Source organism: Adiantum capillus-veneris, chromosome 5 (assembly GCF_014529385.1).
Source record: "Adiantum capillus-veneris isolate H3 chromosome 5, ASM1452938v2, whole genome shotgun sequence".
Classification (NCBI taxonomy): Eukaryota; Viridiplantae; Streptophyta; class Polypodiopsida; order Polypodiales; family Pteridaceae; genus Adiantum; species Adiantum capillus-veneris.
In genome coordinates, this window is record NC_140935.1 from 48,878,910 (window position 1) to 48,901,407 (window position 22,498).

The 22,498-nt window shown below is 43.8% G+C and overlaps 1 protein-coding gene across 1 annotated transcript in view; it reads left to right on the forward strand.

Annotated features, from left to right (window-relative positions):
* LOC147457273 (dehydratase family) overlaps positions 1-21,890 on the forward strand; it is a 65,050-nt gene extending 43,160 nt beyond the window's left edge. Inside the window, exons 3-15 of the mRNA XM_086512216.1 lie at positions 17,792-17,839; positions 17,930-18,084; positions 19,075-19,269; positions 19,428-19,539; positions 19,614-19,683; positions 19,793-19,851; positions 19,940-20,063; positions 20,186-20,256; positions 20,367-20,468; positions 20,544-20,624; positions 20,992-21,150; positions 21,229-21,333; positions 21,543-21,890. Of these exons, the coding sequence (XP_086368342.1) occupies positions 17,792-17,839; positions 17,930-18,084; positions 19,075-19,269; positions 19,428-19,539; positions 19,614-19,683; positions 19,793-19,851; positions 19,940-20,063; positions 20,186-20,256; positions 20,367-20,468; positions 20,544-20,624; positions 20,992-21,150; positions 21,229-21,279 (1,227 nt within the window). The 3' untranslated portion in view covers positions 21,280-21,333; positions 21,543-21,890. The remainder of the gene's footprint in view (positions 1-17,791; positions 17,840-17,929; positions 18,085-19,074; positions 19,270-19,427; positions 19,540-19,613; positions 19,684-19,792; positions 19,852-19,939; positions 20,064-20,185; positions 20,257-20,366; positions 20,469-20,543; positions 20,625-20,991; positions 21,151-21,228; positions 21,334-21,542) is intronic.
* The last annotated feature ends 608 nt before the right edge of the window (positions 21,891-22,498 follow it).

Sequence of the window (22,498 nt, forward strand, 5' to 3'; positions counted from 1 at the left end):
CTCTTTCATGTTCCTTCTAGGCAAGCCAGTCCCATTCCTTCCGTATGTCCTGCTCGAAGTCAGGTGGAAGAAATTGTTCATAAAATTCAGATTTGAAGCTTTCCCAAGTTCTGGCCTGTGAACCTTCCAGAATCTTGGCTAACCACCAATTACTTGCCGTTTCCTTGAGGTGTATCCCCACATGGCGTAATTTGGATCTTTCTGTGAAGTGCCCATTGGTAAAGGCGACTTCAAACTGTCTGATGAAGGACAGTGCTTTGGAGATGTCTCTCCGTCCGTTGTAGGTTTCGAACATGATATCCTTGTCGCCTGATTTGAAGACTCTCATGCAATGTTGAGACTTGCGACCATGCTTCTTGAATCGAGGCTTATCTTTAGGTTGATGTAAGGTAGTAGTAGTAGCGGCTTCCTTGTTCTGTCGAGATGATCGAGAAGCAGAAGTATAATCAGGAGAGTAAGATGGAGATGAGATAGAGATGTCCTTGCTCTCGTCTAGCAAAGAGAGCGCTTTTTCCTGACCTTTTCTTGGAGTAGGCCGTTCATTCCGATCCGAAGATCCTTTGTGCACCTCGGCACGTTCTTCTTCTCTTTCCTCCTGTGGTCTCACGCCAATAGTGTTGTCTGGATGCTTGGCTGCATTAGTTCCATTCGTTTTGTTCATTCCGCCCAAGAGCTTTTGGACGTCTGGCAACAGTAAGCTTTGTTGCAACTCCGCAAGTTGAGCTTGCACTTGTTGAAGCTCCTCTTCAACGCTTCTCCCTTGGCTAGACATGGTTCTTCCCGTTCTTCCCAGAATCGTCCTTCTGTGCAGAGAAAGAGAGGACTCCGAGCTTTGATACCACTGTCACAAAACGGGAGCGTACACGAGCACTTAGAAATCTGAAAAATAAAATACTTTGCAGAAGGGAGAGAAGGGAGAAGATCGACACAGTATTGGGGACTAGAAGATGGGCTGGTCCCTCCCCCGTTATGAGTATTCTTTATTCAGGGAGAATTCTTATACAAGCACGAGAACCCTAGGAAACCCCTCCGTTCTGTAATCTTAGACCCGAAGGTCGTGCTTTCCCGTAAATGGCTTGGGCGCAAGGCCGTTTCTTCCCGTAAGGGACTTAGGCGCGAAGCCGTACTTTCCCGCAAGGGACTTAGGCGTAAAGCCGTACTTTCCCGTAAGGGAGTTAGGCGCGAAGCCATACTTTCCCGTAAGGGACTTAGGCGTAAAGCCGTACTTCCCGTAAAGGGCTTTCTCATAAGACGGGAGATTCCTGCAAAGCAAACCACACAAAGCAATAATTCTCAATGCGTATCAACACCTTATACTTGTCGCTCCTTGCTCGGAAAAGCGACCTCCGTACTCAGTCGTCACACGAACACTTGCCGTTTCCGTCGCCAACCTCTGCTCCAGAATCCTAGCGCTAGCACTTTCTGCTGCTCCCGGCCTCCTCAAAAACTGAACGTTTGCTGCCCTTTTATAGGCCCTGGCACCCGGCGGGAATAGCAGCCGAAAAAGCAGAGCCCTGGCGTCCTAGAGAGAGGAGAGAGAAGAATCGCTGATTCTGGCGCTTTCTAGAGAGAGGAGAGAGAGAGAGAGAGAGATCGCAGATTTCAATCCCCTGCGTAGCTTTTAGTGTTGGCTTTTTTTTAATAATAAGAGCCTTGCTTTATTTTATTAATAAAAGGGCTGGTCACTTAAAAGTGACCGGCCACTTTATAAAATAAAGTGTGAACCTGTTCAAACTTTAAAAACTCACTCAGTTAGTGAAAACAATGCTACACGAACACATTCCAGGCGTCCCCGGGTGCAGGACACGACACAGATGCAATGCAGACACAGACTCCTCGCGGGAAAACATCTGCCCTCCCTCGACTGTTCCTGCTTTTCGTAAAAAGCATCATTGAACCCATCTTTATTCTTGTGCTTGCGTTCTTACGCGTATTTTCTTACTCAGTTCGGATTTCCTCCTTAGCCTACGGGATGCCCCCTTACTGATGCACCCGTCACCCATCATGTGACGCATCAGGGGCACTCGTAACCCGGCCCTTTCCACCGAACTTACGGAAACTCCTTCGCGATGTTTACCGTCACCCATCAAATGACATATCAGAGTTGTCCGTTCTTGATGGCAGTTCTTGTAGCTACAATCTTTTAACAGTTCTTAGTGCACACAATAAAATATCCTAAAAAAAATTAATCATTAAAAATAAGAAAATGGTCCAATTAGCAACAAAATCCGACGAAGGCTTTGGTCAAGATGATGATGGACTGGAAGTTACAACGAGAAGCGCAATGCGCCGCCTTAGAGCACGGGCGCGAGGAATGAAAAGAAAGCAGAAAGAATGGCAGCCATAGAGCGTAAACACAAAGAAAGAATGGTAGCCATAGAGTGTGAGCTCAAAGAAAGAATAGCCAAATTGGATTGCGAGCGCGAAGAAAGGTTAGAGCGTGAAGCGCAGAGAGATCAACACATGCAAGAGTTGGTCCCACTATTTTCTAATGTGCATGCGCAGATTGAAGAGAATTAGGAGAAGGAGACTCTCTTAGTCTTTTCTTCTCCAAAGGACGACACACATGATTTGTATGATAAAGATGTGGTCGTTCACAAGGATAATGGTTTAGTTGATGCTTTTTCTAGTGAAGCTAACCTCATTGTATATTCGATCAATCACGAAGAACCGATCTTGGCCCTCGAGTCGAGGTCCAAAGAACCCCCACAGGAAGTATTCTTGTCACGTGACACATCCAACCCTATGTGTCCGTGGACAAGCTACAACATGAGCATGGTTCAGTCAGTCCAGTCAGTCTAGATTAGAAGTGATCTGGCACTTTTGTGAGTCTATTCGTAGACCGTGCATGCCCAGTCACTTAGTGTAGATGCATATTCTCTGGTTGCACACAGCATGATCATCAGAATTCCCATCAGAATCCATTAGAATTAATTAGGGGATTTTCCATTGCATTTAGCCTATTTTTCCTATTTTTGACATTTTTTACTTATTATTTTTAAGTGACTTCCCAACAAAAGTAGGTAGGGCAATTTTGCTAAGAAAATATATAAGCAAACCCAAGTTAGCACTATTTGGCAGAAGAGGTAGCAGGAGCTTCCCGCTCAACAGGCATCTTCTCAGTAGAAATCATCAAGAACCTCTACACCCACACTCAGCCCTAGCGTTTTTGCAGATCGCTAGCACCTCCCCCTGACCTGGCGTTTCCAGTTTACCACTATCGCCAGCAATTCCCAGATTTGCCTAGCGTTTTTGCTAGCGATTCCCAGATCTGCCAGTGTTTTCATTTTCAGCGTGAAGTGAAGCGTTTGCAGCAGCGTTTTCAGCATTCCATACAGCAGCAGATTCAGCCATAAAGACTTGCGGAGTATTGCCATTTTCAGCCCTCAAAAATGTAGCCAAAACAGTCATTTTCAGCCACCAAAAACAGTCCTAGATTTTCAGCCATAGCGTTTTTATGGACAGCAGATAGAAGATTACAGATTTCAGCCCTAAAGTCGTCGTTGTCATCCCTGTGAGGATTCTAGGTACTAATCCTTTACTAAGTACTTAAACTCATGATTAAGACTTAAGAAACTTGAAGTGTACTCGAGACAAGACTTAGAAGACTCTGTGTTTGATTGATTGATTGAATTGTGTGATACAAGGGCTCCTTATATAGGAGACGAAGAGACATAAATGAAAAGACACGTCTCTTGGTGAAGAGACACGACTTTAGACGTAAAGACGCATCCTTTCGGCGAAGAGCTGCAACCATTGGGCGAAGAGTCGCACCTGTAGAGCAAAGGGGTGTGACCAGTCGGGTCGAAGGAGTTTGGCTTTTGGCGAAGAGACACGTCCTTTGGGCGAAGGGGTGTGACCATCCAAGCGCAGGGGTCCTCCTTGGCATGGCACTTCGCGTATCTGCAACTAGGAGTAGATGTATTGCTGTTAACATAGTCACAATCGTGACATTCCCTCCCTCTTTAAATAAAACCCAGGGTAGTTGAAGAAATTCCGGGAAGAAGGAAATGTATTTTTGTAGTGCTTTTGCATCCAAAGCTCTTTCTGTTAAGTCCCACGTCATGTCACTGTTATTGACCATGACTATTTTGCCAAACTGTGAAATGATCATATCTGCAACTTGTCTCATCTTTGTCAAAAGTATGAGTATCACATTTGCAACTTGATTATTGCCTTTGTCAAAGTCATTTGTAACTTCGAGCTTTGTCCAATAAAAGATTGAGTCTGTATCTGCTTCGAGTGAAATTATTGGTAAACTGACTTGAGTTTTCTTTTGAGTAAAGACCACTGGTTGGAAATCTGTAAGGTATTCCATTGGTTTGTTTGTAACCGTAAAATCCTTTTGAAGGGATGTCGTAGACTGAGAGAGACTAGTGTTTGGAGGTATATCCATCTGTAAAGGTTTATCTGTGAAACAAGTTGTGTCCAAATATTCAATTGCAGTGACTGAAGTCGTGCTGCAAGATTTTGTATCCGTTTTATCCTTTGTATCATTGAAGGTAAGAATTGGTATCTTCAAGTTTGAAGAATTATCATTCACCACAGCATCAGTTATCTCATCAGAAACAAAGACTTCATTGCAAGGGCGATGACGAGGCTTTTGTTTTTGCTTGGACCACAACCAAAGAAGTTGTGTGCGTTTGGGATGCCACACATGAACCAAAATCTCTTGAATCTTCAGCTTTATCAGCGGGTATTAAGGCTTCCAGAGTAGGAGAAGCATGGCATGGCTCGCAAGGGGGAACTTGTCCAGCGTTGTAGCGTTCACGACCGAGTACTTGACTAGGGTCGGAAATATGTGCTACTATGTGAGCCTACTTCGAAGAGGTTGAATGCTCTTTAAGGGGAGATCTTCTGAAAGCTTCATGTTGCTGCTTTTGCCGATGATCATTTTGAGGTTGAGGCTGGTTATAGCAGTCATGCTGCAAAGAATGTTGCTTCTGAGCACGTTGTTGCTCAAGCAAAGTGAGTTTGTCTTGGGTTGTCTCTGAAGAAACATGCTGAGGGTGAGACATAGATTGCTGAGAAACTGTCGAAAACTGTTTGATTCCAAAAGGTTGTTGCAATTGTCGCCGGAGAGTCTCCAATTTCATTGTAAGTGAGGAGATATCTTGTTCCAAGGCGGCTACCCACTGCTTCCACAATGAGAGGTGAGAGTCCATACTCAAGCATGAACCGTTGATGAAAAGGAAGGCTTTGCTCGGACGATGGGTCTTATTTGTTTTACTGTAAGGCTCTTTTAATGGTTGCACATGGGTTGTAATTCTTGTGTATAAATTTTGGGGTAGGCTAGCCAAGTTTGGCCCGTCACTTTGGGTTTAATAAATTTGGGTTTTAAAAATAAAAATAAAAAAATCAAGTGAGTGAGTTCACATTGGTTTTAAAAATTTGAGTTAATTTGGGGGAGGCCGGTCAAGTGTGGCCGGCCACTTCGGGGCTGAAATTTTTGGGTATTTTAATAAGTTAAATGGATTCTAGGTGCTTTCACATGGGCCTTTTTAATTTTGGGGTTAATTTGGGGAAAGGCCGGCCAGCCAATTTGGGCGGCCACTTAAGCATACAAACTTTGGGCCGGGTTTTTTTTTTTTAATGGTTCAATAAATTAGCGCTGCTGGGCTGAAACGTCAAAACAGCCAGCGCAAGAGGTTCAACGCAAGGAAATTCAGCAGCCAGGGAGCGTGGGAATTCAGCCAACCAACGCATGCAAATCAGCCAGCGTTTCAGCATTTCCAGCCCATCGATTGACTCAGCCAGCGCTTCAGTGTGTGGGGAATTTCAGCGCAAGCAAATTTCAGGGCCAGCGTAGAGAATTGCAGCGTAGGGGTGTGTGGAAAGGGTGCGGGGAAGGGGTACACCCTATGTGCAACCCTTAGAGAAGCGGTGCTTCTATGATGCCCTTTCGCGAAGCGGTGCCCCTTTTGATGTGAAGTAGCCAGCAAAGAGAATTCAGCCTCTTTGCTGAGTGAATGGGCACACAGGTGAAGCGACACACCCGTATGCGAAAGGGTGCGAGCAAGGTGAAGAGGTACCGTCCTTTCACAGGAAGAGGTGCGCACACAATCCCAAAGGGACACCACCCGATGAGGAGGCCAGGTACGTGGCACTCCCGCACATCCACATTTGCATCCCTGTCCTTTGTTCTATATGTATGTAATTGGAACATAATAGATTTAAGCTACCTCATGCTTGTATGCACATGCGTACCATCTTTCTTCTGCTTCCATGCAACTCCGAGAAGGGGTAGAGTGTAGTGGCGAGGGTGAGAGGTTCACAACCTTCGGGTCCCGGAAAAAATTTGCTTTGATACCACTGTGAGGATTCTAGGTACTAATCCTTTACTAAGTACTTAAACTCATGATTAAGACTTAAGAAACTTGAATTGTACTCGAGACAAGACTTAGAAGACTCTGTGTTTGATTGATTGATTGAATTGTGTGATACAAGGGCTCCTTATATAGGAGACGAAGAGACATAAATGAAAAGACATGTCTCTTGGTGAAGAGACACGACTTTAGACGTAAAGACACATCCTTTCGGCGAAGAGCTGCAACCATTGGGCGAAGAGTCGCACCCGTAGAGCAAAGGGGTGTGACCAGTCGTCGAAGGAGTGTGGCTTTTGGCGAAGAGACACGTCCTTTGGGCGAAGGGGTGTGACCATCCAAGCGCAGGGGTCCTTGGCATGGCACTTCTCGTATCTGCAACTAGGAGTAGATGTATTGCTGTTAACATAGTCACAATCGTGACAGTCCCTGTCGTCGTCACCAGCATAGTCCCAAGTTGCATCAGTCCATTGCATCGTCATTGTACCACTTTGTGCAATCATAAGTAGACCACTCTCGCCGACGAGAGTGGGGCCTTCGGAGGAGGGTTTTACAACGTCTTTGGTGTCGTATCTCTCTTCTCTCTCTATCTCTCAGTCTCATACACTTGCACGCACAGTGTCCATTCACTTTGTTTGTGATCATAGCATTCTCTCATTAAGAACGGAAGGCTCTACCTTCCATAAGAACAAAAGGAACCTTGAGCACAGTTCGGAGCACTCATGTTGAGCAAAGCGCAAACATTCATTCCGCTGCACCTAACAATTCTGTGTTCAAATGATTAGTCAGCACGCAATGTTCGAGTATTTCATTCGTGATGCTTTCGTGTATTTTAGTCACCGTCCTTATGTGATCCCTTTTCACAGGCATGCCATATTGTACGATGAACACGATTCACTCATGAATGAGCACGGATGTATGCGGATTACTCAAGAAAAGATGAAATGTTTGCATTCAAGGAATTCACATTCCATGTCTCTTCCTTGGCATGACACAATATCCGCAAGACGGATTGAGCATCAAGCATCGGCATTTCCATTGTGAATTGCCATAGTTGATAGATTTAGATGAGAAAGACAAGTTTCGATTCCATTGTTGCGTGTGTTTGATGAACGGTTTGGCACTCTGTCTATATGTTCATCTACATTGCATGCACAGTCTTTAAAGAAGACTAGAATTTTTCAAGTCACTTTACATGGAATGGGTATGTTCATGTTTTTGTGTTGGAAGTGGTTTCAGGATTTTTCATCCTCGGAGATTCTTGAAGAAGGTAGATGTATGACTATAGACGAAGTTGAAGCATTGAACGAGCCACATATGACTTTGTGTCGCCGGCGAAGAGTCTTTTCCAGGATTCCAGACGCTGTTGGCGATCTCCCACGACACCATACAGTTCGGAACCAGTACCTCACTTTAAAAAAGAGGGGATGTCACGTGCACATCTAACCCTATGTGTACGTGGACAAGCTACTTCATGTCTAGGGTTTAGTTCAGTTAGCTTAGGAAGTGTTCTGATCCTTTTGTGAGTCTGTTCGCAGACCGTGCATATTCAGGCACTTAGAGTAGATGGATATCCTCTGGTTGTACACAACCTGATCATCAGATTACCATCAAAACCCATCAAGAGCATTTTTACAGTGCACAGACCTATTTTCCCTATTTTAGCCACTTTTCACCTATTATTAATAAGTGACTTTGTTGGGAAACTAGGTAAGAAAACTAGCGCTAGCACTCTCTGGCAGAAGAGGTAGCAGAGACTCAGCGTCTGATAGGCACCTTCTCAGCAAGACCCCTACAAGACCACTGTCATGTGACACATCCAACCCTATGTGTCCGTGGACAAGCTACAGCATGACAAGGGTTCAGTTCGGTTCAGTCAGTCTAGAATAGGAAGTGATTTGGCACTTTTGTGAGTCTGTTCGCAGACCGTGCATGTCCAGGCACTTAGATTAGATGTATATCCTCTGGTTGCACACAACATGATCATCAGATTTCCATCAGAACCCATAAGGAGCATTTTTATAGTGCATAGACCTATTTTCCCTATTTTTGACATTTTTCACTTATTATTTTTAAGTGACTTTTGTTGGAAACTAGGTAGGGCACTTTTGCTAAGTTTGTATAAATAGAAACCTAGCGCTAGCACTTTCTGGCAGAAGAGGTAGCAGGAGCACTCGCTCAACAGGCAACTTCTCAGTAGAACCCCCAAGAGGCCTAGCGTTTTTGCATCACAACAGATGGGCTAGCGTTTTTGGAAAAACCTCAGATCAGCCAGCGTTTTTGCTTTGACACAGCTTGGCGACAACAGGAAGCAGTAGACTCTCCAGCATTAGCAGATTTCCACTGCAAGGACAAAGATCAGCCCTAGCGTTTTTGCATCTGCAAGGCACTTCAGCGTTTTTGCAGATCTTCGCAACGGAATCCCCACAAGCATCAGCGTTTTCAGTATTCAGCATTCAGTACCCACAATAGAACCCCTGAACCTCGAAGATCTCACCTTCCCGCAGCAGATCCTCGCTGCACGGTCAGATCCAGCGAAGTTTGCAGATTCAGCCCGGAAAACGCAGATTTCAGCATCTGCGTTTTCAGCACGTCGTTGTCGCATCGTTGCCATCGACATAGAGTCAGAATTCAACAGATAAAGATCTGCAGATTTCAGCCCGTCTCGTCGTCGTCTTTATCGTCGGCAAGTCCAAGCATTATAGAGATTTGTGCAATCATAAGTAGACCTCTTTTGCCATAGAGAGTGGGGCCTTTGGAGGAGGGTTTTACAACATCTCTGGTGTCGTATTCTCTTCTCTCTCTATCTCTCAGTCTCCGCACCTTCACTCACAGTGTGCACCACTTTGTTTGTGTCCATTGCACCCTCTCACTAAAGGAACGGAAGGCTCTCCCTTCCGTAAGTAAAAGGAACCTTGAGCACAGTTCGGAGCACTCATCTCGAGCAAAGTTCAACATTCACTTTCGTTGCAGCTTACAACCACCTAGCGTTTTTGCAGCAGATGGCCCTAGCGTTTTCTGTAGCAACATAGCTAGCGTTTTTCCATCAAGATCAGCCCCAACGCTTTATAGTTGCAGACCAGTCCGGTGGTAGTAGATACATAGCAGATTCCCTAGTGTTTTTGCAACTGGACAACATTCAGACTAGCGTTTTTGCAGATTTCGGCGTCATAACCTTCTCTGCATCAGCCTTTTCAGTTTTCAGCATCTAGACACTGCAGATCAAGCCCCAAACCTCGCAGATCTCACCTTCCCGCAGTAGATCCTCGCCGCACGGTCAGATCAGCTAGCGTTTGCACATTCAGCTTGGAAAACGTAGATTTCAGCATCTATGTTGTCAGCATCGTTGTCGTCGCATCAACATTGTCACAAAGTGATGACGTGGCGGGCAGCAGAAACCCTAATTTTTGCCAGAAACCCTAAAATTTCTTCAAACCCTAATTTCTACCAAAAACCTTAATTTCCGGAAATCGCGGAGGTGACATTATTATTATTATTATTTTGGATATTTTTGAGCGACGCAAATCTCAGCTTTTGCTCTCATTAAGAAAGAAAGAGAATTTGCTTTTGCTTTCAGAAGCTCTCTGTGAGAGAGAGAAAAGAGCTTTTGCTTTCAAGCTTTTGGGGCTCTGCTTTTGGCATCCCTCGTAAACCTTTAAATAAGTGGCTTGGGCCCTCACTTCTCAAAGCATCTGGACGCAGAGTTTGAGAGTGAATCCCGAGCCACTCTCTTGTACTTTGAATTGATTAATACAAAAAGAAATACTGAAAGGGGCGCCAGTCTTTGGGGCCAATATCTCTAGGCACGGAAGTCCGTCGGGCCAATGCAAATCTATTGTGATCTATGAATTGTTTGAAGTGGTTATTTGGTGATGTCGTGATTGATTCTTGACTTGGAGCGTCCAAGTCTGTTACAGTGGTATCAGAGCACGGCCGATTTCTCTTCTACGGGAAATCCGATCCCCAATTTTTTTTTCCGCAGCACCTATGGCTTCACGCAAGGATCAGTCGACTCCCTCTATATATGGAGATGCAGGCAGGGATCACAACGAAGATTCTGGCAGAGTATGGCCCGCATCGGCCTACTCAGGCGGAGCAAAGAGAGATGAAGCGTCGTCAATTGATCGGCGATGCAACAAAGATGATGTTCAGTTTTGCAAAGGATCCAAAATTGGCAAAATATATGAGCGAGACTTCTTTTCAAGAAGTGCATGCGCAGTGGCAGAAAACCACTACACCACCCCTGAAACCTGCTCTCAAGAAACCTTCTGATCACAAATAGTACTCAGAGAAGGAATCACAAAAGGTGGTTGATGCACGGATTGCTCAGCTTTTTGACGCGCAAAAGAAATCCAAAAAGCACGGCAAAAAGCAGAAGAAAAGCACTGACTTCCCGGGATATTTGGGTCGTCAGTCGACTTTTGACAAGGCAAAGAAACAGAAGAAGCGTGTTCGATTTGAAGGAGTACTCAGTTTTTCTTCTTCTTCTTCTTCTTCTGACAGTTCTTCTAGCTCTTCAGATTCGAGCGAAGAAGACAAAAAAGGTAAAAAGCGAAGCAAGAAACAAAGCTTCGAAAAGGGCAAGAAAAAGGCAAAGAAGGCTAAATCTCGCGCAGAGATTGGCAGTTCTACTGAGGACTGGTCTACAAACAGCTCATATTGTGATGATGGAAACTTCTATGCGAACAAGAAGAATTTTTACAAAGCCAACCAGTATGACTTTCTCGAAGATAAAAGCAAGAAAGTCCGAGAGTTTAAGGAAGGTGGCCACTCGATCAAGTTTGATACTTTTTGAGGATACTCAGATGCTTTGAAGGCTTTGTCTTTTATATAGCAGTTTGACATTGCTCTCACGGGAGGGCGCTATTCAGAGCACTCTAAGATTTGGAGAGCTGCCTCTTACTTTAAGGGGAACGCTTGCACTTGGTGGTCCACGCTTCTTTTAAACAAGACTGCGCCAATTAAATGGCTGAAGTTTAAGAAGCTTTTTATTTCTTCTTGGTTGACGCAAGAATATGAACGAGATATACGAGCTGCTTGGAACCATCTTCGGATGACCAAGAAAGATATAATCAATGCTTATTGTGAAAGATTCTGGAGCTCTTTTCTACCTGTCTCTTCATTCAAGAAGATCTCGTCCAGAGAACAGATTGAGCGGTTTACCTTGGGTCTACCTAGAGAGATCCAAGATCATTGCTTGGAACAGAAGTCAACTTCTATTCAAGAGTTGATGAGTCATGCGAAGCGGGGCTTTGCCATTCACTCTGGCAGTCTGACCTACCCCACAGATGAGGCCATGACACGACAAGCCGAACAGACTTCTGGGAATGAAAGTAGAAGGAAAAAGAGCAACCCAGAGAAGAAGGATGCACGACCCAAGCTTACTCCTCAGGAGAAAGCTCGCTTCATTAGAGAGGGGAAGTGCTTTGGATGCGGGGAACATGGACATATCTCCGCGAAGTGCCCTAAAAAGGCACAGAAAGAACAGAATGATAAAGACGACGACATGCCTGAGAGTTCGAGAGCAGCTGAGGAACGTGGCAGAAAAGGCAAATATAAAAGCAGAACTGGTACCACATGGCGTGGGACCTGCACCGAATCTAATGAATGAAAGTACAAACTTTGCCGCTTTTGGGGCAAAGTGAAGGATCAGGAAGCTGTTTTGAAGGAGGCAAGGCCAACTTCTTTTCACTTGGAATTGGTTGCTAGATTTGGAATTATGCCCGAGAGACTGACGCCACAAGCGGAGGTAGTTCGACTAGCACCCGGATGGGATGTTGCCATTACACCGAGCATTGGCAAACTTCGTTTGCAATGACAGGGGTGTTCAGGGCACGCGAGTGACGTTCTACTCAGGATCCCTTGGTACCACAAGAACTACGCCGTGGTTGACTACCGGGCCGAGAAAGCGACTTTCATAAATGAAGGGCTTAGAGATTGTAGTTGATGAACTTCAGTTTCTTACTCATTCTTTTGGGAGAGAACTGAACGATGGATAAAGGTTGAATATGTTTTGACATGATCAAAAGAACGCCAAGATTTTTCTCCACACTCATGCCGATTGCTTTTCAGAGGGCCTGAAGATCAAACCATTGATCTAATACCCAATAGTTTGATACTTGGAAGCGCCACCTTACCGTGTGAGCCGAGTACAGAATAAAAAGATTATGAACCCAGTGAAAGACCTCTTGGAAAAGGGTCTTGTCTTGCCTAGTACTTCACCGTATTGCTCTCTAGTGTTGTTGGTTTTGAAGAAAGACGGATCTTGGAGAATGTGCATCGATTATAGCACTCTCTACGAAATCACCATCAAGAACAGATGGAAGCGCCACCTTACCGTGTGAGCCGAGTACAGAATGAAAAGATTATGAACCCAGTGAAAGACCTCTTGGAAAAAGGTCTTGTCCGGCCTAGTACTTCACCGTATTGCTCTCCAGTGTTGTTGGTTTTGAAGAAAGACGGATCTTGGAGAATGTGCATCGATTATAGCACTCTCAACGAAATCACCATCAAGAACAGATTTCCGATTCCTAGGATCGATGATATACTCGACAGGTTACAGGGATCCTCGTGCTTTAGCAAGATTGACTTGAAGAGTGGATATCATCAGATCAGGATAGTGCTAGGAGATGTCTACCAGACAGCTTTTTGAACGACTTTTGGGCTATTTGAGTTTTTGGTGATGCCTTTTGGCTTAACCAATTCTACTGCGACATTTAACCGGATGATGGACAAGATTTTTCGAAAGTACAGGCTATTTGTTGGCACTTTCTTTGACGACATCATTGTTTTCTCCAAGAATGAGGCAGAACATAGAGATCATTTGCTTCAGAGATACACTTTTTGGGACACTTTGTCTCAGCAGCGGGAGTGCAAGTGGATTCGGCCAAGATAGAGACTATATGTGATTGGCCCGATTGGAAGAATGTCCATGAAGGTGGAAGCTTCTTGGGACTGTGTTCGTACTATAGGCGGTTCATATGAAAGTTTGCAGAGGTTGCTTCCCCTTTGCATATCTTGACACAGAAAGGAGTCCCTTTCTCGTGGGGATCCACAGAGGTGACTACCTTTCGGACCTTGAAAGAGAAATTGACTACAGGACATGTTTTGACTTTGCCGGACTTGCAGAAGTCATTTGAAGTATATTGTGATGCTTGTGGTCGTAGTCTGGGTGCGGTCTTGATGCAAGAAGGCCATGTCATAGCTTATGAGAGTCTACTGTTCTCTAGGTCAGAGATGACGGCACAGATATATGAGAGAGAGATTTTGGTGGTTATCCATGCTCTTACTCAGTGGCGACATTACCTACTCGGAGCGGATTTTACTGTCTTTGCAGACCATCAGAGTTTACGCTACTTCTTGTCACAGAAGCAGCTTTCGGAAAAGCAGATGCGGTGGGCGAACATCTTGTCACAGTTTCACTTCCAGATTGTCCACCTGCAGGGACAGAAGAATGTGGTGGCAGATGCTTTGTCTCGGAAGCTGTTGGTTCTGGCTATTTCCATGATACATCATAGGAGCTTTGAGGATATGGTCGATCAATATGCCACAGACACAGATTTTACAGATATTTTCACACGGATACGAGATGGGGAGACAATAGCTGGATACTCCCTTCGGGAAGGCTACTTGATGAAAAAAGACTATGTGGTGCGTTACACAACTGTTGAGAGCAAAGGTTATGACTGAATGTCACTGTCCACCTTTTATGGGTCACCGCGGCATTGCTACCACCATGAAGGCGGTAGAGAGATACTTCTTTTGGCCGAGACTCAAAAAGGATGTGGAAGAGTTTGTGCGCAGTTGGTTGGTATGCCAGAAGGTTAAGTTTGATAGGCATAAGACACAGGGATTGTTACAGCCTTTACCCATACCCACCCACCCCTGGGAGAGTATTGCAATGGATTTCATTTTTGATCTTCCGAGAACACAGAATGATCACGATGATTTTCCGATTACATGGCACGTTTGAGACGATTGTCTCCGACAATATTATTTTGGGATATTTTTGAGCGACGCTCTCATTAAGAAAGAGAGAGAATTTGCTTTTGCTTTCAGAAGCTCTCTGTGAGAGAGGGAAAAGAGCTTTTGCTTTCAGGCTTTTGCTTTCAAGCTTTTGGGGCTCTGCTTTTGGCATCCCTTGTAAACCTTTAAATAAGTGGCTTGGGCCCTCACTTCTCAGAGCATCTGGACGCAGAGTCTGAGAGTGAATCCCGAGCCACTCTCGTGTACTTTGAATTGATTAATACAAAAAGAAATATCGAAAGGGGCGCCAGTCTTTGGGGCCAATATCTCTAGGCATGGAACTCCGCCGGGCCAGTGCAAATCTATTGTGATCTGTGAATTGTTTGAAGTGGTTATTTGGTGACGTCGTGATTGATTCTTGACTTGGAGTGTCCAAGTCTGTTATTACAGACATAGAGTTAGAATTCAACAGATATAAGATTTGCAGATTTGAGCCCTTAGCGTATTCAAATTTCAGCCCGTCTTGTCGTTGTCCTCATCGTGGCAAGTATTGTAGAGATTTGTGCAATCAATAGTAGACGGCTCTCGCCATAGAGAGTGGGGCCTTTGGAGTAGGGTTTGCCAACATTCTGGTGTCGTATTCTTCTCTGTCTATCTCTCAATCTCAACACCTTTATTCATAGTGTTTACCACTTTCTTTGTGATCATTTGTACTCTCTCACTAAAGGAACGGAAGGCTCTCCCTTTCGTAAGTAAAAGGAACCCTTGAGCACAGTTCGGAGACTCATCTTGAGCAAAGTTCAACATTCACTTCCGCTGCACCTTACAGAAACACTTTGTTCAGTATGAACTCAGTGTCTGATTGATGGATTGGGATCCATGGAAATGATTACTCGTATATGAAAGTGTTTGAGTGCAGATGGAATGATTGACCAAGTCACTGCAGCATTTCGGTCTTGAGAAATCTATGGACATGATTGCAAGATGGGATTAGTTAATCCGACATCAGTGAGATCCAAAATGAATCTAGATGCGATTACTAAATACGTTGCCAGGAATCATGGTCTTAGATCAAAACAAACTCCATGGACATGATCTCAATATGGGATTAGCTAATCCGACATCAGTGAGGTCAAGTGCGGATCTAGATGCGATTGCTAAATACGTTGCCAGCAATCATGGTCCTAGATAAGAATGGTTTTTATGTGATATGATCTGAATGTCGTCTTTGTACAAGTGTTGGATTTGTGTCGTCTAGTGCGTCGATACTTAGAGTCAGTGTCTATAGAACCGGTTTATGGCTTATGTCTGATTTTGCAAGCGTAATGGAGGGCGATTACAATTCTTTCAAGAGGGCTATGTCGCAAAGTGATGATGTGGCATGACTATCTAATAAGTTGTTCCAACTTATGGGTACCTACCGACAAGGCCCTAGGGACACAAGAAGTTAAATAAAGCTCACTGGACAGTTGTACGGTTTTTTCGCAAATTTCGTTGATATGCTGATGTGGATCGCCGTACGGATTTTCGTAAAAAGCACTGACATGTTGATGTGGCAAGCGGTACGCAGTAGGATTTCCAAAAATTACGTTGGTTGCTTTCAAGAGTCCCAACGCTAGCTTTTGAGACTAGGAATCATGATCGTAGACTCTTATGTGATATGATTTGAATGTTATGTGATGTGATGTGACCGTCGTTTTTGTACATGTGCTGGATTTGTCTTCTAGTGCGTCGGTACTTGGAGTCGGTGTCTATTGAACTGGTTCATGGCTTATGTCTGATTTTGCAGGTGTAATTGAGGGCGATTACAATTCTTTCAAGAGGGGGGTATGTCACAAACAGATGACGTGGCATGACCACCCAGGCAGGCTGTACAGACAGAGCAACTTGACGCGGCAGCAGATTAATTTCGCGTTGGCTGTTGACATGGTAGACTGTATGGAATTCCGTAATCTGTGTTGACTGATGACGTGGTAGACTGTACGGATTTTCGCAAATCGCGTTGACTGCTTTTGGCAGTTTTTGGGACGAGTTTTCTGGTTTTGCTTCTCAGAGCATCCCTTGTAAGAATAAATAGGCCCAAGGGGCCTCACTCTTGAGGGCATGTGGACGCAGAGTCTGAGAGCAGAGGTTTTGCGGGTGTTGTACTTTGCTCAAGCAATAATATAATATAGGAATAACGAAAGGGGCGTTAGGTTTTGGGGCCAATACCGCTGGGCACGGAACTATGTTGGGCCGTGTCGACTCTCTATTTAAAGTGTGATAAAGTTGTGAAGTATTTTAAGTGATTCCCTCGTTGTCAGATTTCCGACTTGGGGTGCCCAAGCCTGTGACAGAGTCTTCTAGTTCGTGGCACCTTCCCTTGATGTGTTCACCATATTGGTCCAAGGCAGGACATCACAATTGGCAAGCTTCAAAATATGGAAATTTAATGCCTTGCTCTCTTACTGGCCAAGACATCCACATCTTGGATCAAAGTTGTGCCTGCATAGTTCCTTTGATAAATCTTGGATAGTTATCAGAGAGGCTCAGAATGAGTATCGTATAATCCAATTGTTGGCAGAGATTTCTTAATATGTGGATAAACCACGTTGCTTGTGCACACTGCAACATGCCTTGTTTGGAAACATTCAAACCATTCCCTTCGGTAAGGTTTCTTTGTGAAAAGAAGACTCTTCTTGTGAAACGAAAGTTTTCTATTTCTCTGTAAGAGTGTTTCTTTGGTGATCCTTAACTGTTATCAAGTAGCTAACTGCTGCATGTTTCATGAGATTGTGAATAGTGGAAACTTGTCTGGAGAGAATGTGTCTAATAGTGCACTTTCCTTTAGAGGTCAAACTGGGTTTCTTCTGGACTCATCTAGTCTTTTAAAAGCATGATCAAGGTGATGACCTTTTACTTCCTGTTTGGACGAGCAGTGAAGATAAGGTCGCACATTGTCAAACCGGTTTTTAAGATTGTTGTGTAATGTTTCATTCTGGCTCTTTGCATGGTAGAAGCTTGTCATAGGGCCATCTTTTGTTTGTGTGGTTGTTCGAGTTTGAAGTTCAGGAATCAAGGTCCTTCAGTTTCTCATGTCCTCTGTATGAATAGCTTTAAAGTTGGGTCATTGTAAGTAGCAGATGAACTTCATTCAAGTACGCTTCTTCATTTAATTTGCCCATCTCTTTTGTTTCATTCAATTGTAAGTAGTTTTTTTTTTCAATCATGTAAATCTTTAATTTAGTTTGGGTATGTGTTGCTCAATTGGGCAATTGTGTTGGCCTTTCTTATAGTATGAAGTTCAGACCTCTTTGTCCTTCTAAAGGTGCCTTGAAATCACATGGTCTGAAAAAAATTGCTTTTTTCTAGTACAAATCACCATAATGCACAAGGGTTGGAGTTTTATTGAATGTATTGTAACGGAGCACCAAGTTGAAAGTTTTATAAAGTTCGCCCTTCCCCCCCCCCCCCCCCCCCCCCAACCCAAGCCTTCCAATTGTAAGGTTTCCATTGTCTTGCAGCCGGGGTTTTCTGAGGGCAACACATATGATATCATCTCAGCTTTCCAGGTATGATATAAAGTTAATCGCTCAATCTAATCAAACTCTCATACAGTTGTCAAATGAAACTGCTGATTGTTCTTGCCTGTCATGGACAAGGTGTATGGTGAATATGTCAATGGCTCTATCAGCGATGAACATCGCGTGAAAGTGTTGAAAAACTCCTGTCCAGGTGCAGGAGCATGTGGGGGAATGTACACAGCAAATACAATGGCTACTGCTATAGAAACATTGGGAATGTCACTTCCATACAGGTAACTGATTGTTCATAGCCAGGGTTCCACTTACATTCCGTGTAGGCCAGCAATGGTATGCATTCAGTGAATGTATGCATTTTCTTGCTCCAACTTGCCACACCAGTCGTATTTTACCTGGTCTTGTATGTTTTCAAGTGAACTTTGTACCTTCAGAGCTCTAGTTTACGTATGTCTTGAGGATGAAGAGTTTTACTGGTTCTTGTAATTGTAAAGTTGCACCTTCATTGCTGTCATCATTTCATCTGGGGGGCAAATCTTTCATCACAAGAGATAGCAAATAAAAAAATTGGCCTTTTGCTAGAAATGGCTCTTCTTTGTTTACCAAAGCGCTTCAGAACAGAATGGGCCCTCCCTTGTGGAGGTTACCCAGCCTTTTACATGCCTCTGGCTTTTCAGCTCTCTGCTTTTTGGAGGGGATCAACTTCTTATGGCACACCTCTTTGTGTACGACAGGCTCCAAGCTTTTTCCGCATTCCTTTGTTGAAAGACTTGGTATGCATAAATAGAAAGTGTCACAAGGCAATTAAAGAACAGGTCTGATTGTCATCTTACATCTCTGTTGGCTTCAGTCATCGTACAGCATGCATCAAGTTTTGAATGAGATTATGGTCATAAGGCAATTCAAAGGACTGGCCTGATTGTCACTTCAACCTCTCTGGGCCTTGGTCATGACAATGCAGCATGCATCAAATTTAGCATGAGAATATTTTCAGTTATGGCTCTTTTGGAACACAAATTATACAAGTAGTCCTTGAAGGTGTGGAAAGTTGGGGCGTGCGGTTATCTTGAAGTGTCCTGTGTTGACTCTCTCTTCTCTGTTCTTTGCCATGTGTTCTCTTCACTTTACCTCATCGTAAAAATACTTTCTGCCATGCTATTTGTCTAACTTCTACTGGGGTTAATTGCATTCATATTCTGGTGTAGGCTTGTAAAACCCTGATAGAAGATGTTTTCATGCTGTATGTCTTTGTCCCTATCTCATGGCAGCTCCTCAATTCCTGCGGAAGACCCATTAAAGCTTGATGAATGCCGTATGGCTGGGAAGTATGTTATGGAGCTCCTGAAGAGAGACCTGAAACCGAGTGACATCATTACAAAGAGGTCATTACGGAATGCCATGGTCATGGTAATGGCACTTGGTGGTTCCACAAATGCAGTGCTGCATCTTATTGCCATTGCTCGGTAATGTTCTGGTTAAGAGAACCTTAATTAACTTTCTTCTGATATAATTTTTGGTTGGTGCAAAGGATATTAGATAAGAGGGTGTGTCTGCACACGGTGAGAGTTCTTTTTTCCTCAGGGTGGCAATGTCTACCTTTGATTGCATTTTATGTATGCAGTTCTGTTGGAGTTAACTTGACTCTGGAGGACTTTCAGAAAGTGAGTGATGAAGTGCCCCTTTTGGCCGACCTCAAACCCAGTGGAAGATATGTGATGGAAGATCTTCATAAGGTATGACTATGTAATTTGCCAGAAAAGGATAATTGAAATTGGTGTTCCATGCCTCAGCTTCTGATGTTGCTCAGGTAGGAGGTACGCCGGCAGTTTTAAAGTACTTATTGGAAAAGGGATTTATTGATGGGGACTGTATCACCGGTGCGCATTACTCTTCTTCTTTTTTTCAATTGTCGTTCATATGGACAAAATAACACGTTTCATCGTGTCAATGCTCATTTGTGTGGTACGTGGTAATTGTGGAGTCCAGTGACTGGTAAGACACTTGCAGAGAACTTGGAGGGTTGTCCAGCTTTGTCTGAGGGTCAGGCAAGTCAGTTCATTATTTGAATCATATGCATGTGGCTTAGCATGCCTATAGTAGTTATTAAGTGGCTTGTGGTTTTATAATGTACAGCAAATTATCTCACTGATCGAAAAGCCTATAAAGAAGACTGGCCATATACAAATCCTGTATGGGAATGTCGCACCTGAGGGTTCTGTAGCCAAGATCACTGGCAAAGAGGGGTTGTACTTTTCAGGTTGGCTATATTTGATTCTCTTTCTTTCAGATTTCTAGTTTAGGCTTAAAGGGTTCCAAATTCAATTAGGATCGTTGTCTTCACTCATTCTTTGACTGGCTTTTCTTGATGCTTATATGAAGGTCCAGCTCGTGTCTTTGAAGGTGAGGAAGCTATGCTCGAGGCTCTTTCAGAGGATCCTCAAAGCTTCAAGGTAGACTGGAATTGATCATGGACAAGGATCTATGTAAATTTTGAACCATCTGTCAGGCAATAATTAATATAAAACACCCCTGCAGCAATTTGAAGCTCTGTAGTTTTCAGGGGACTGTAATTGTTATAAGGGGGGAGGGACCCAAAGGGGGTCCAGGCATGCCTGAAATGCTTACACCAACAAGTGCTATCATGGGTGCGGGACTTGGAAAGGTGCACTCTTATTCCTAAATGCATTTTAGCAGAATTTTGAAGTTTGCCTAATGTTGAAAGGCTCCCCATTTGCAGGATTGTGCCTTGTTGACCGATGGCCGTTTCTCTGGTGGCTCACATGGCTTTGTGGTTGGACATATATGCCCTGAGGCACAGGTGGTCCTCCTGTCGCTCACAGGATGCAAACGCCCTAGTTTTTTTTTTGGGGGGGGAGGGGGGAGGCACAGGGTTTAGGAAAGAGACGTTTGAAGAGATATGCCTTAGCCTATGTTTTGCCTGAATAAAAGAAGGGAATTGCTAAAGTTGCATCAAAATCTTTTTGTCTTGAGCATGCTTGATTTGTCTAGCCTTAAGGTCGTGAAGCTTTGGGGAAAATCGGTTTATATTTAGTCCATCTGATGCAGCTGATGGACGTTGGCTTGAACTTCCTAGTGACCCCCTTGTAAAACTCATAATACAGCTGATTTTTTTTGGTGAGTTCAAGATTTTACTAACAAGAATCGGTTTCAAAATGTTTAAATAGGTTGGGGGCCCAATTGCCCTTCTTCAGGATGGGGATATCATCACTATGAATGTGGAGAAGAGATCGATTGATGTGCAGCTTAGTGAAGAGGAAATCGCTAAACGTCGGAGCAATTGGAAGCCACCTCCTTTCAAGGCTACATTTGGTACTCTTTATAAAGTAAGTATTGGGAGAGACTTCTAAGCAACGTTGAATTAGCAACTATGCCACTCTAATTCTTTTATGCTTCTCGAACAGTACATCAAGAATGTGAAGCCAGCATCGGACGGGTGCGTAACAGATGAATAGCATGGATGCTTGCGGTTTATGTAGCTGCTTCAAGGAAATTTTTGGTAGCAAGAGGTGTGATTTTGTATCTGTTACCCAATTGTTGAAAACGTATGGATTTGTTTGAATCATGAAATTGTGAGCCTTTTTAAAGTATGCGAGCAGCGACGTATGATGCCATAACAGGGTTAAAATCCTCAACCATAGGACCTAAAATGAGCGAGCGATCTGAGTATGTGGAATTCTGAAAATCCTTTTGTATGCCGATGTTGTGTGTTGTGCAGAAAGGAAAGGCTGGCGGGAGAGAAGTTATACTGATGAAGAGCATTTTGGTAGATTTGGCTATTTCATCTGCAGAGTTGAGCTGAAAAACCAGGTTTTGTATTTTATGCTGACTTCAAGGGGGTGAAGGATAAGCCCTGTTACATGCTACCCAGCTTCATAAGGGAGGGGTAAATGCATAGCGTCCCGTTAAACGTTAAGTGATTCACTATTTAGCGTTGCAACTGACATAATCACATTGGGCACACAAGGAAGATGCCTGCTTTTCTCCCCCATTGTTTGGAAAGCAGTGATGAGTTCAATTGCTAAGAAAATAAGAAATGTCAGTGAAGACTGAAATTCTTTTGTTTTGTTGAGTTCAATTGATAATAGCACTTTATTCAGTTGATAATGCTTAATACTGAAACCCTCCTGGAAATTACCTTAGGCTATGATCAAGTTATATGCTTAAATCGTCAGCCCCCATTGATTGATAGTGTGCGTTTTAACATGCTTTTGGTTGGTACTGGCTCACGTGATGCAAGCTTCATGTTGCTAGAAAACAAAGTACACTAGGTGCCCGTCTTGTGACAGTGGTATCAGAGCATCAGGCATGTGATTTTCTGAAAGCATACCGGTCCTACAAAAGAGCAGACAGAGCTATTGGAATTTTATTTGAGGTATCTTCGCCATCCAACCCGGACTTATTAGCCACTCCCACCCTTCATCGCGCATCGGGCGTGCTCCCGTCTTCACCGTTCATGTCTTACAGGGCATAAGCCAATGAAGATCACTTGCAAGAGAAGGATCCAGATTTGTTTCAAGTCATTGTTTTTCTTAGAAGCAGTGCTATGCAGATGTTGATGTCTACAACTACCAAGCAACACACTCCAAGTACTTGGCAAGCTTTCAAGAAAAAAAAATTTGCCCAGAGAGTTATATGGTTTCTGACATCCTCCTTCGGAGTGCAACTTCTGGC